Raw genomic sequence first — 15,284 nt, 5'->3', positions numbered from 1 at the left:
ATATCTTCCATGAGCTGAGAGAAAATAACTATCAACCTAGAATTCTATACTCAGTGAAACTGTCTTTTAGGAGCATATGTAACATAAAGGCCTTCCAAATAACAGAGTTTATCACCAACACATGCTCGTCAAAACAAATTCTAAAGAATTTAATTTTGACAGAATGGTATGATTCCACTTGGAAGGGTAAACAGTTTCTGTCAAGCATCTGGGTAAACATAAGCAGTTTTTAACTGTGTAGAATGATAATCATATCTACTTTGTGGCATTTGAAAAAGTTATTAAAATACTGGATGGTAGTTAAAATATTCTAAAGATTTTGTGTTGTTCAAAAAGAGAATAAAGAATTAGGGTGCAGTGGCTCATGCCTGTCATCGCAGCACATTGGAAGGCTGAGCCAGGAGGACTGCTTGAGCCCAGGAGTCTCAGACCAGCCTGGGCAACATAGTGAGAAGCCGTATGATAGTCAAATGAAGGGAAAAAGAAAAACCTTGGCAGGGCGTGGTGGCTCATGCCTATAATCCCAGCACTTTGAGAGGCAGAGGCTAGAGGATCTCTTGAGACCAGGAGTTCAAGAACAGCCTGGATAACATAGTGAGACTCAGTCTCTACAAAAAGTTTAAAAATTAGCCAGGCATGGTGACACTCACCTATAGTCCTAGCTACTCAGGAGGCTGAGGCAGGACAGTTACTTGAGCCCAGGAGCTGGAGGCTGCAGTGAGCTATGTATGACTTTACCACTGTATTCTAGCCTGAGCAACAAAGCAACGCCCTGTCTAAGAAAAGAAAGAGAGGGAGGGAAGGAAGGAGGGAGGGAGGGAGGATGGAGGGAGGGAGTAAGGGGAAGGAGGGTAGAAGGTAGGGAGGAAATGGAGGAAGGAAGGGAGGGAGAAGGGAGGAAAGGGAGGGTGAAGGGAGGGGAGGGAAGAAGGAAGGAAGAGAGAAGGGAGGGGAGGGGAGGAGAGAGGAGAGGAGGAAAGAGGAGAGGGGTGGAGAGGAGGAAAAGAGAAAAGGAATCCTCCATTCCACAAAAATTAGTTGGGTGTGGTGGTGCATGCCTATAGTCCTAACTACTCGGGAGGCTGAGCAAGAAAACTGCTTGAACCCAAGAGGTGGAGGTTGCAGTGAGCTGAGATTGCACCACTGCACTCCAGCCTGGTGATAGAGCAAGACTCTGTTAAAAAAAAAAATCAGTCTATGTTGTCTAATTTTAGCCACACCAGTCTTTTGGTTACCATTTGTGTGCTATATAGTTTTTCTTTTTTAACTTTAAACTTTCCATTGTTCTGGTTTTAAATACATCTTTTTACAACCAGCTGGAGCTGAGTTTTTCTTTAATCCCATCTGATCATTTCTGTGTTTTAATGGAGAGTTTATTCCATTTACATTTATTGTAGTCACTGATAGATTGTAGATTTATTTATGCCATCTTTTTATATGTTTTATGTTTGTCCTACTTCAGTCTTTTTTTTTCTTTTTACCTTTTGTGCCCCAAAGTGCTGGGATTACAGCCGTGAGCCACTGCACCCAGCTGATTATTTTAAATAATTACTGGGGCCTGGCACAGTGGCTCACGCCTGTAATCCCAGCACTTTAGGAGGCTGAGGTGGGTGGATCACAAGGTCAGGAGTTCGAGAGCAGCCTGACCAACACAGTGAAATCCCATCTCTAATAAAAATACAAAAATTAGTCGGGTGTGGTGGCATGCACCTGTAATCCCACTTACTCGAGAGGCTGAGGCAGGAGAAATGCTTGAACCCAAGAGGTGAAAGTTGCGGTGGGCCAAGATCACGTGAGCCACTGCCCTTCAACCCGGGCAACAGAGCGACACTTTGTCTCAAAAAAAAAAAAAAATCCTTCTAGGAGGGAGACCCAGCTACTAAGATACTAGGAACTGTTCTATTAAGCTAGATAATGCATACATAGGTACTCATTTTATTACATATCCATTATATACTTATTTGAATGATATATATCAGTATAAAAATAAGCTTTTCTTTTCCATAGACGCTGTGGAAGTATTCCTTGAATTACAACATGAATTACAAACATCCAACATACTGACAACATATGCCCACAGACAACTGCCCAGCTTCCTGGAGTACAGAATAGTAACAGTAACATCATAAAATAATCATCATCAATATTCAGTTTCCTATGTGCTAATGACCGAGCTAAGAGCTTTACACATATTAATTCATTTAATTTTCACAGTAACCCTATATGGTAGGTTCTATCACTCTGACATCATTAGTAAAGGGAGAAGTCAATATTTGAATCCAGAGTTTGAATACCTAAGTTCTTAAACATCCACCTGAGATGGAGCTCCATTTAGAGAAAAAATTCCTCAAGTAATCAGATTTCCTTCTTATGAGTTGAGAGGAGAAACTGAAAACTGTTTCTACAGCAAAGTCCTTTAAATAGTGGCTATAAGCTAAACTGAGCTTGTTAAAAAATGTCACTAACAATACCAATGAAATATTGAACTTCCAACAGTTCTATTCCATTACTATATTTGTCACTACAGATATCATAGTACTATGTACTACTTTAAATTCCAAATAATCAACCTGAGTATACTTTTTGTTGCTGGCTTCCCATAGTCACATAAACCAACAAAGTTCTTTAGTTAACTGGCAGGAGGTGTGTGTGAACAAAATTATGAGACATAGTATGTAAATCCTAAAATAGTGTGTTGATAGTCTATTCAGGAAAGAAAATGCCCCTAACTCTTCTCTGCAACTTAAAACAATTCCAGGTGGTCTTGTTTTTCGCTCATGCATAGAAAGGTAGTTCCCATGGTATTTCTTCATTTCAAATGAAATAACCACCACTCCTGGAGGTTGAAGAGGCAGGTAATAGATTTCTTGAATAAGAAATAGATGAATACATTTTGTATTCTAATATTAAATTTCAGATCATATCTGGGGGCTAATCTCCCCACCAAACACTCTTAACAGCAGAAATATTAAATTCAAAACTTAAAATGAACCCAGATGCTTGAATCTTTGAAGTCCTCTCAAATTTTCTTGACATATTAATGGAATTAAAAACTTCTGGCTTTAATCTGAGTCCTTAAGGTTTCCACATACTTTTTTTTTTTTTACTTACTCTTTACACTCTTTTGACACATGGGATGGTACTGTATATTTGCAATCCATGATCATTGTCAGTGTTTCACTGTCATTGGCTTCTTGAAAGGGTGGCTGCCCACACACCAACATGAAAAGGATCACTCCCAGACTCCAAATATCTATAAATCAAAGACATACTTTTAAATATTGGACTAATTAGAAAACCAAAAACATTAAGAGTAAAAGTGGGCTAACAAAATTATTTTATCTTGAGCAGTCAAAAGCATTTATATCTCAAAGTACAAACATCCATGAAGGAAAAGAAGCCCCACTATGGCAGGGAAGATGTCTGTCTTCCCCACTGTTTTTATAGCAAGTGCTAGTACATAGTGAATGGTCAGTGCATGTTCAATAAAGATAAATTAATGCCTTTGTTAACAGCAGTAACATCAACTGAAAGTACCTATCCAGGTGCTCAAGCCAACAGACAACACATTGCTTGAAATAAAACTAAGATATTAATACTCCGAGGCCTGAAAAGAATTTTGCCTAAGGTCACAATTATCCCAAGTTGTTCTTTACCCTTTAATGCTAGTGAGGTAACCAGGTGATGTAACTCATGGTCATTTTATAGACAAGAAAATTAAAGCTCAGGGAAGAAAGAAACATGGCCATCAATATAGTCAATCAGGAAAAAGACTGGTTACGTATTACTCCAGAGGATGAAACTAGGACCAAAAGTATAAGTAACCAGGAGGCACACTTCCACTTAATAATGGGTACTACTCCACGGAGCCATTACAATACTGGAAGAGGTAGTGAGTTACCCATCACTAAAAGTATTCCAGCAAAGGCAAGGCAAATATCTGTCCAAAATTCTGCATAAGGCATTTCTGTACCAATGGTAAGACTAGCCTAGCCGATGTCTAAGGACCTCCCAACTTTAGCATTAGACCAATTCTCACAGTAACAAACAACTCCTTACCTCTTTCATCATTAAATAAAAAGCAAACCTATCAATCATACAGAAAAATGATCTTCTGTTCAGACAAAAACAAATTTTTAAGATGAAAAGGACTTAGGAAGGGCATCACGAATCATTCATTCATTCCAGAAACTAAAGAACAGACATGATAATATAAACATTCACATAATAAGAAACCAATTCAAGAAGCATTCTAAACGACAAACGGCTTAAAAGAGAATGGAAGGGCGGGTCACATGGCCTTTGTCATCACATCTGTTAACACTCTGCTGTTTCCATTTAAACTTAAAACACCCAAAATAATGTAGGTTCCATGTTATTTTCCAAGAGAATTAAAACTTAATAAAATATCTTTTTCTTGGTTCAAACTACACAAAGATTGGCAACAAAGGCAGAAACCCAAAACTTACACAAAATGTGATTTTTTTATATGTACAATAAATTTTACTAAGGATACTCTGATGGAAATTAAGGAAACATGAAAAAAATATGGTGAAATTAAACATTTACATAAATGAAGATGAAAGAGACCTAAGGATCATTCAGTCTTTTAAACCCTTGGCTTTGCAGTATCCCTAAGAGGTCTGACATTGCTTTTTGAATACATGCATTATCTGACCTATCACCCAGGACGGCAAACTGACTCAGGAGTCCACTCCACTCACTGTCACTTCTTTGCCTTGACTTTGGAATCCAGAGGGCAATCCCCATTCAAAAACCAAACAATCTTATTAGTGGTGACTAGTCATATCTATTCTTTAAATAGCTATTGAAAATAATTTACAACCCCAGTCCTAGTAGTACCTTAGTAAGATTTTTAAAGGAAATTTATACAGTTGATGTTTAACTTAAATCTTCCTCTTTGTACCACTTGAATCTGCTATTTTAGGTCACTTGCCCCAACTCCCAACCCACCACTGTGAACAAGTAGCAATTACAATTATTCTCCCTTTATTATATATGTCCTTCATTTACAAAGAGTTATGTTCTAGAAATTCACAGTAAATCCCACCTTTCCAACTATGTCCATTATAAAAAAAGAAAAACCTACCAAGTTTTAAAAAATAATATATACTTGGCTATCCCCCCATAGCAAAGAAAGGAGTGATTTTAAATGGCTTACAAAGAAAATACATAAACAGTAAAAATCCAGGTAGCTAAAAACTTATTCTACTATTGTTCAAATATTGACAATATTTAATGTGACTACTTATAAACACGCCTAACCACTAATACATATATATCCGAAATACAACAAATTTGTATCTTTCCATATAAGTCCTATAAAATATCAACTTTTATAAAATGAGTTTAACTACATTATTTCTTCTATTATCTCATACTATAACTGTACATAAACTTGTTTGGTGTTTTACCTCTTGTCCATGCTAATAATGGTTATCTGAGAAAGCAATTATTCAAAATAATGTTTTAAAAATATAATGAATAATATAAAGAGCAATGAACAATTACCCAACATTCTTATTTGACTACAGAAAACTTTCTTTTTCTGTTAAAGATTTGCCTCACAAACAACAAGAAGTCCAATTATTTGGAAATTTTCTCTTCAGGATGATTTGTCCAATCACCTTAACACACACTGCTTGTTATGATGTGATACATGATTAGAAGAATAAAAAAGAAAAGTAGCATAAATACACAGTCCCACAGTTTCCAGTTAGGGCTGAAATGACTTCTAAATATAGAAATGCCAAAAGGTTGAAAAACTTAGAAACACAATTCTATGTCAAGTAGTTGGCTAAGCTAAATGACATAATTTGAAGCATTTAAACTAGAAAAGAACAGCGGGGTTAACTAAGTTTCAGAGAGGGCAAATGACTCTCCTACTGAGACAATGTGATTATTCAAGGGTCCATTTATTCCATATATTTATTTTCAATACTTATTATTTTTCTTCTTACTTTACTTTTGTCTTTGAATTATTTTACTTTTTCATCCCAAGCACCAAAGGAAAGAGATACAAACAGGCCACTAAACAGAGTGCTATGACTTTAACCAAATCATTTTAAAATGTGTTCCCCATCTTTAAAATGTGAGTACTAATAGTAATCCACTTCCTTGTAAAGCTGCTGTAGGCATTAAATGAATTAAAACAGAATCCATGCTAAGAATTCAGCACAGAGAAAACACTCAAAGGTGGCTGCTGCTGCCCCGCCCTGCTTCCTCTGTGGCAGGCACTGTTCTAGTCATAGCAGACAGAGATGAATTAGAGATGTCCTTGCCCTTACAATCCTCCCACGCCAGTAGGGATGCTCCAGTGAAACAGATGTGGGAAACAGACAATAGGTAAGTTCAAGGAGGCACAAGGCCAACACAGTTTGAGATGGGAGAGAGAAGAAACAGGGAAAGCTTCTTATTCTTGCTAATTCAGGTTTAAAAGAAAGGTGATGATTCAGGATCTTGGGTCCCCAGAACTAGACATCCAGTATTATAGGACAAAGAATGGCATCAACAAAAATTATCCACCACATTCCCCCACAAATGGGGATGGGAAGTGGTACCTGTCTTACTATAACATTCATTTTAAGCAGAACACAGTTGTGCATGCCTACAGTCCCAGCTACCAGGGAGACTGAGGTGGGAGGATCACTTGAACCCAGGAATTTGAAGCCACAGTGTGCTAAACCACATATCTGTGAATAGCCACTGTACTCTAGCCTGGGCAACATGGCCAGATCCCATCTGTTTTAAAAAAAAAAGGAAAAGAAAACCATATTTTAAATTATCTTTTTCCATAAGAAAATAAAACATGTTAATAAAACTACAAACCCCTAAGGTATAGATCACATTCTCAGATTGAGATCCTAAGACTGCAAGGGACCACTGAAACCGTAAATAGGGGATGGGGGTGTAAGGGAGTGAAACATAGAGGGGACCTTACGCTATTTTCATTTCTGAAAAATGTTAATGGAATTGCCTATTCATATTCAAGATCCACGGGTTAACAAACATCAACCATCTGAAACAAATTTCATATTGATACTAATAATATGAAATATCTGTAATATTTCATATTATTTCATATTGATACTACTATCTGAAGTGTATGTTTTGTTTCAGACCCAGCTATGGCACTTGGTTAATAAAAATGAAAAAAGAAAATATTTAATAAATGTAATTGGCTTGGTTTAAAAAAGAAAAAGAAAAAAAACCCAACTTATGGAACTGTGGAAGGTGTGGAGAGATAATGAAGTTTTTGATGATATAAAGGATGGGAGTTACTAGTCCCCCTTACTGGCCGCCTTCAAGCTAGCTGGAAATAAGGTCACAGAAATGAGCACTGAAATCTTATCTGGCTAACACTCAGCAGGTCTATATATAATAATATAATTGAATTATGCTATTTCTAGGGTTGTGTGGAGTTTATATTAAAAAGTTCATTTTAGGTGGGCTAATAAAAGATGAAAATGAAAACAAAACAGAATAAAAGAACATGCAAATCATTCATTTGAGGAAAAGCCAATGCCAACAGGGTGGGGAGGGACTTCAAGACCACTGAGAGGTTTCCTAAAAAGTCATTTCTAAAGTGAATTATCTATACAGCAAAAGGGGAGGATTCAAAAATAATAAAACTGGGAAGACCAGAAGAAGGGTTTTAAGTAGAAACCTCCATTTGTTTCCTTTTATCAGTATAGCCGTAAGTCATGAAAAAAGCAACAGAACTAGAATGTTCTAAAACCAGCAGATAAAATAGGGGCACCTTTTACAATACCACTTACAGCTGCCAGGATTTATGCAATCACTTTTCAGTTCCAACTAGGGTCACAAGCCACTGACATATGACCTAATACTGATGTAGAAGGCAGTGCTTTCTTAGAATAGCAAGTATTGTTTCAGAAGTGTGTAGGTCCCAGGAGGTCTATAATAAAACCTAGAACCTTTGTTTTTTGTAGGACACTCAGAAACCTAATTGCCCATGCTTATCCATCTGAATTCCTGTTTACACAGAAGAACTACTTGTCTGCATTCAAAATCATGTAGAGCTCTGGTTACTAAAGATTCTTTCTTGTTCCAAACAAGATCAGTGGTTAGTTTTAAGGAACATGACTAAGAAAGCATTCCGAAAGTAGAGAACTGTCAGGTCATTTGAAGAGCATAAGAAAGAAGCAGAAAAGGAATGAAGAATTTGGACAAGTTTTTAAGACCTATTTTCTGATATGTCTAGTATTTCTAGTTTTATCAATACTCTAGTTAGAAGCAAGGCTTTATTATTTAACAGGGAAATGTTTTTTCCTTTAAAAAGAATGAATGTCATCATCTGATACCTACTTTAAAACACTCCTTTCCCAGACCTTAATTCATCTAAATGTCTCTTGGGGGCTTCAAAAATCAATGCTGCTAAATCTAAGCTTATCATTTTTTTCCCCTAAATTTATTTGTCCCCATCTACCCTGGTTGGTACAATGCAAACTTAGGAGACATGCCAGAATCCCTACTCTGAGGGTCCTCTGACTTCCAGATCAAGGAGGCACTGCCAATTCTATCACATGCTTAAAATCCCCCAATGCCCCCACTGATGATCCTCATCTTCCCCAAGGTCTCCCCACACTGCCCTCCAACTTGGAAACCTGGCCTACCTAACAATTTGAGCATCATCACAATGGGCTGTGATTACAGATACTCTATTTCCCTCCATTACTTGGAGCTCCTTGAGTGCAGAATAGGGCCTTCTGTTGAGCAGGCCCTAGTCTACACTTAGCTAGGGCCTGCTCAACAGAAGTTTGCTGAATGAAAACCTGAAGTTGGAAAGAGTTCTGCAAATATTGTGGGGGGCCCCTCAAAAGGCAGCTGAAGCAGAGTTTTAGGTTAGAGAGGAAGGTGCTGGTTATTCCCAATCCTACCAAAAAAAAAAAAGCTAAGAGGAAAGAGAAACTAAGAAATGCCCAGTGCAGACTGTGGTAGGATAAATCATTGACAATAAACTGCAGTTTACTTTAGTCAGCTGTTTAAGGCCCTGTGCAAATTTGTTTTTTCAAGTAAAACAGAAAAAGTTCAAGAAGTCAAAGTGTTATCAATCACATATTGTGAGACTGCACACATTCACACAATCTAAACCAGACAAGCAGCAGACATCCTTCCAACTCAGCATTCCTTCATAAATCACTTTACAAACCTGATACTGGTACCAGTCAGAAAGACTACTTTGCAAATGAAAAGGGAAAGATAAGATGGCGAAAACATCAGACTTGGACAACTTCTTTCCGCATGACCTAATGAAAATAGCATGCCTGGACTAAAGCTTCAGCAAGACCTGGTTCAAATCCTCTGGTGGTTGCTTAGCTGAGTTTCAATATGGATATTCATCTAAGGGAGCACCCATTGGAGAACTGCTTCACTGGAGAACTGCTTCACCAGGGATACAGAGTGACTTTTTAAATTTAGTTTCAAGCAGTGATTTCACATTTCAAATTTCCCACAAGATTATGACAAATGCAATGCAATTTTAGGCTTACATGCCTAACTTCGAACTACAAAGTAGAAACATTTAAATTTAGTACCACACCTAAAAATGTCCAATTCTATTTGTCTAGTCAGTCAAATGCAACTAGATTAGAGAAATACATGGGTTAGCATTTTATAAATTTGGAGTGTGTACCAACTAAATGTTTGAGTTTGATAGCTAATGGGGTATTTTGGTGTTGGGTGATGTTAAAAATACAGTCTTTTTTTTTTTTTTTTTAGTTGTACTTTAAGTCTTGGGGTACATGTGCAGATCCTGCAGGATTGTTGCATAGGTACACACATGCCATGATGGTTTGCTGTCTCCATCTCCCTGTCACCTACATCAGCCATTTCTCCCAGTGTTATCCCTCCCCAACCTCCCTGCCTCCCACTGTCCCTCCCCTGGCCCCCCGCCCTGCAACATACCCTTGTGTGTGATGTTCCCCTCCCTGTGTCCATGAAAAACACAGTCTTTTGCATGAGGCTGAGGTGTGCTAACGTAAGATGAATATACAAGCTATTAAAATACCAGTTGATAAAAATCAACACAAATGGCAGGTTAAGAAAATGGGTTCTCTTTCAAAAAGCAAAAAAAGTTTAATGAAACAAAGCTCTCTGGGCACTGGGATAAAAGTCAAGCAAGGTATGTCCTTTTACAGAATATACATTATGCTGGTTTCTCTAAAATGTTTAAGCTTGCCAGGAAACTTTCTCATTTGAGGATAAATAAAAATAAACTTTAAATAACAAATTTAATATAATAAATTTCAAAATTCAAAATATTAGCTCTTGAAATGTTTGTTTTGGCTACTTCTCCATGCACAACACCTAAATTAGACCTGTGGTTTTAAAATGTATGCAACTTATTTTCCCATATCAAAAAAATCAGTATTATCTTTCTAGGAATTACAATAAATACACAACCTGGTTGATTTGATGTAGGATTATAACTTTCAGACTGCTCCTTCATATTAAAATTTTAGAAAAGTTCTCTCAAATATAACCATACATTTCCTGTTTTTCAAATTAACATTTAATACTTTTTTCAGATTATGAAAGTAGTGCATATTTAATGCAAGTAATATCTATTAGCAGCCTGTGGGAGGCCCCATACTCACCACCACCATAGGTAATCCTTACTATTAGCCTATTAGATAAAATTATAAAAATCTCTTTTAATGTATACTCACCTGATTATTTTTTCCCTAATTTCTTTAAGGTATAATTTATATACAACAAAATTCACCATTTTTAGGGTGCACTTCTCCAAGTTCTGACAAATGCAGTCATGTAACCACTACCACAATCAAGATGTAGAGCAGGTGGTCCAAGATGGCCAAACAGGAACAGCTCTGGAGTGCAGTTCCCAGTGAGAACAATGCAGAGGGTGAGCGAAGACCGCATTTCCAAACGTGTTATTGCTGCCCACAGACCAGGGGATTCCTGGGCCGAAAAGCACCACGAGTTTCCAGCATAGCTGTTTCAGCCAGCACTGTGGGTCTCCACATAAAAACTCACACAAAGCTACGTGGCCGATTCAACTAGTGCCTGGAACACCTGGGAGACAGAGCCGCCCATTCAACTGAAAAAAAGGGACTGAAACATTCTGATCTGATTGGCAGGTCCCACCCCCACAAAGACCAGCAATCTGAAACTCTCTGGATTGAGTTTCACAGCAAGCACCACTGGACCCCGGACAGTCCAGCTCTGCTGGGGGAAGGGCGTCCGCCATTACTGAGGCAGTCCACCATGACCAAGGTAGTCCACCATTACTGAGGAAATCTGCCATTACTGAGGCAGTCCACCATTACCAAGGCAGTAAGCCATTACCGAGGCAGTCTGCCATTACAGAGGCAGTCTGCCATTACTAAGGCAGATCACAATTACTGAGGCAGTTCTAACTATAGGTCTATAAACAAAACCACAAGGTTTGCAGGAGTTGCAATCCTAGTCTCTGATAAAACAGACTTTAAACCAACAAAAATCAAAAGAGACAAAGAAGGACATTACATAATGGTAAAAGGATCAATGCAATAAGAAGAGCTAATGATCCTAAATATATATGCACCCAATACAGGAGCACCAAGATACATAAAGCAATGTCTTAATGACCTACAAAGAGACTTAGACTCCCACACAATAATAGTGGGAGACTTTAACACTCCACTGTCAATATTAGACAGATCAACGAGACAGAAAACAAGGATGTCCAGGACTTGAACTCAGATCTGGACCAAGCAAATGTAATGGACATATACAGAACTCTCCACCCCAAATCCACAGAATATACATTCTTCTCAGCACTACATCACTCCTGCTCTAAAATTAACCATATAATTGGAAGTAAACCACCACTCAGCAAATGCAAAAGAACAGAAATCATAACAAAGGGTCTCTCAGACCACAGTGCAATCAAATTAGAACTCAGAACTGAGAAACTAACTCAGACCTGCACGATTTCATGGAAACTGAACAACTGGCTCTTGAATGTTGACTGGATAAACAATGAAATGAAGGCAGAAATCAAGATGTTCTTTGAAACCAATGAGAACAAAGACACAACGTACCAGAATCTCTGGGATACATTTAAAGCAGTCTAGATGAAAATTTATAGCAATAAATGCCCACATGAGAAGCAAGGAAAGATCTAAAATTGACACCCTATCATCAAAATTGAAAGGAGTAAGATCAAAAAAACTCAAAAGCTAGCAGAAGACAAGAAATAACTAAGATCAAAGCAGAACTGAAGGAGATAAAGACACAAAAAAGCATTCAAAAAAAATCAATAAATCCAGGAGCTGGTTTTTTGAAAAGATCAACAAAACAGACCACTAGCCAGATTAATAAAAAAGAAAAGAGAGAAGAATCAAATAGATGCAATAAAAAACAATAAAGGGGATATCACCACCAATTCCATAGAAAGACAAACTACCATCAAAGATTACTACAAACAACTCTATGCACGTAAACCAGTAAACCTGGAAGAAATGGATAAAGTCCTAGACACTTGCACCCTCCTAAGCCTAAACCAGGAAGAAGTCAAAACTCTGAATAGACCAATAACAAGGGCTAAAGTTGAGACAGCAATTAATCCTACCAACTAAAAAAAGCCCAGGTCCAGATGGGTTCATGGCCGAATTCTACCAGACATACAAAGAGGAGCTGGTACCACTCCTTCTGAAACTATTCCAAACCATCCAGAAAGAGGGACTCCTTCCTAAATCATTTTATGAGACCAACATCATCCTGATGCCAAACCCCGGCAGAGACTCAACAAAAAAAGAAAACTTCAGGCCAATATCCATGATGAACATAGATGCAAAAATCTTCAATAAAATACTGGCAAACCAATTGCAACAGCACATCAAAAAGTTTATCCATTACGATCAAGTAGGCTTCATCCTGGGGATGCAAGGCTGGTTCAACATACCAAGTCTATAAATGTAATCCACCACACAAACAGAACCAAAGACAAAAACCACATGATTATCTCAATAGATGCAGAGAAGGACTTCGACAAAACTCAACAGTCTTTTATGCTAAAAACTCTCAATAAACTAGGTATTGACAGAATGTATCTCAAAATAATAAAAGCTATTTATGATACAGGCCTTTATGCTAAAAACTCTCAATAAACTAGGTATTGACAGAATGTATCTCAAATAATAAAAGCTATTTATGATACAGCCAGTATCATACAGAATGGGCAGGGCAAAAACTGGAAGCATTCCCTTTGAAATCTGGTACTAGACAAAGATGCCCTCTCTCACCACTCCTATTCAATATAGTATTGGAAGTTCTAGCCAGAGCAATCAGGCAAGAAAAAGAAATAAAGGGTATTCAATTAGGAAAAGAGGAAGTCAATTGTCTCTATTTGCAGACGACATGATGTATATTTAGAAGACCCCATCATCTCAGCCCAAAATCTCCTGAAACTGACAAGCAACTTCGGCAAAGGCTCAGGATACAAAATCAATGTACAGAAATCACAAGCAATCTTATACACCAATAACAGACTTAAAGAGAGCCAAATCAAGAACGAACTGCTTCACAATTGCTACAAAGAGAATAAAATACCTAGGAATACAACTAACAAAGGATGTAAAGGACCTCTTCAAGGAGAACTACAAACCACTGCTCAATGAAGGAAGAGAGGACACAAATAGACAGAAAAACACTCTATGCTCATGGTTAGGAAGAATCAATTTCACGAAAATGGCCATACTGCCCAGAGTAATTTATACATTCAACACTATCCCCATCAAGCTACCTATGGCCCTCTTCACAGAACTGGAAAAAAACACCTTAAACTTCATATGGAACCAAAAGAGAGCCTGCATAGCCAAGATAATTCTAAGCAAAAATAACAAAGCTGAGGCATCACCCTACCTGACTTCAAACTATACTACAAGGCTACAGTAATCAACACAGCATGGTACTGGTACCAAAACAGAGAAATAGACCAACAGAACAGAACAGAGGCCCTGTAAGCAACACCACACATCTAAAACCATCTGATCTTTAACAAACCTGACAAAAACAAGCAATGGGGAAAGGATTCTCTGTTTAATAAATGGTGTTGGGAAAACTGGCTAGCCATGTGCAGAAAGCAGAAATTGGACCCCTTTCTGACACCTTACACGAAAATTAACTCCAGATGGATTAAAGACTTAAACATAAGACCTAACACCATAAAACCCTAGAAGAAAACCTAGGCAAAACCATTCAGGACATAGGCATAGGCAAGGACTTAATGACTAAAACACCAAAAGCATTGGCAACAAAAGCCAAAACAGACAAATGGGACCTAATTAAACTCCAGAGCTTCTGTACAGCAAAAGAAAAACAATCATTAGTGTGAACCGGCAACCAACAGAATGGGAAAAAATTTTTGCAATCTACTCATCTGACAAAGGGCTAATATCCAGAATCTACAAAGAACTAAAACAGATTTACAAGAAAAAAACAAACAAACCAATCCAAAAGTGGGCGAAGGACATGAAGAGACACGTTTCAAAAGAAGACATTTATGAGGCCAACAAACATGATAAAATGCTCTTCATCATTGGTCAGTAGAGAAATGCAAATCAAAATCACATTGAGATACCACCTCACACCAGTTAGAATGGCAATCATGAAAAAATCTGAAGACAACAGATGCTGGAGAGGATGTGGAGAAATAGGAACACTTTTACACTGTTGGTGGGAGTGTAAATTAGTTCAACCGTTTTGGAAGACAGTGTGGTGATTCCTGAAGGACCTAGAAATAGAAATTCCATTTGACCCAGCAATCTCATTGCTGGGTATATACCCAAAGGATTATAAATCATTCTATTATAAAGACACATGCACATGTATGTTCACTGCAGCACTGTTTACAATAGCAAAGACCTGGAACCAACCCAAATGCCCATCAATGATAGACTGGACAAGGAAATTGTGGCATATATATACCATGGAATACTACGCAGCCATAAAAAATGATGAGTTCGTGTCCTTTGTAGGGGCATGGATGAAGCTGGAAACCATCATTCTCAGCAAACTGACACAGGAACAGAAAATAAAACACTGCATGTTCTCACTCATAGGCGGGTGCTGAACAATGAGAACACATGGACATGGGGAGGGGAGCATCACACACTGGGATCTGTTGTGGGGGAATAGGGGAGGGACAGCACGGGGTAGGGAGGTTGGGGAAGGATACATAGGGAGAAATGCCAGGTATAGGTGACGGGGGATGGAGGCAGCAAACCACATTGCCA

The 15,284-nt window shown here is 38.0% G+C and overlaps 1 protein-coding gene across 1 annotated transcript in view; it reads right to left on the bottom strand.

The window, feature by feature from the left end:
* Nucleotides 1-15,284, bottom strand: part of SNRK (SNF related kinase) — a 70,208-nt gene that overhangs the window by 12,107 nt on the left and 42,817 nt on the right. The window contains exon 4 of the mRNA XM_012470712.2: nt 3,112-3,253. Coding sequence (XP_012326135.1) covers nt 3,112-3,253 — 142 coding nt within the window. The remainder of the gene's footprint in view (nt 1-3,111; nt 3,254-15,284) is intronic.

Source organism: Aotus nancymaae, unplaced genomic scaffold, assembly GCF_030222135.1.
Source record: "Aotus nancymaae isolate 86718 unplaced genomic scaffold, 86718_ANA_hifiasm-v0.15.2.pri h1tg000067l, whole genome shotgun sequence".
Classification (NCBI taxonomy): domain Eukaryota; kingdom Metazoa; phylum Chordata; class Mammalia; order Primates; family Aotidae; genus Aotus; species Aotus nancymaae.
Note: the sequence above shows the minus strand (reverse complement) of the source record. Positions and strands in the feature narration are given on the sequence as shown.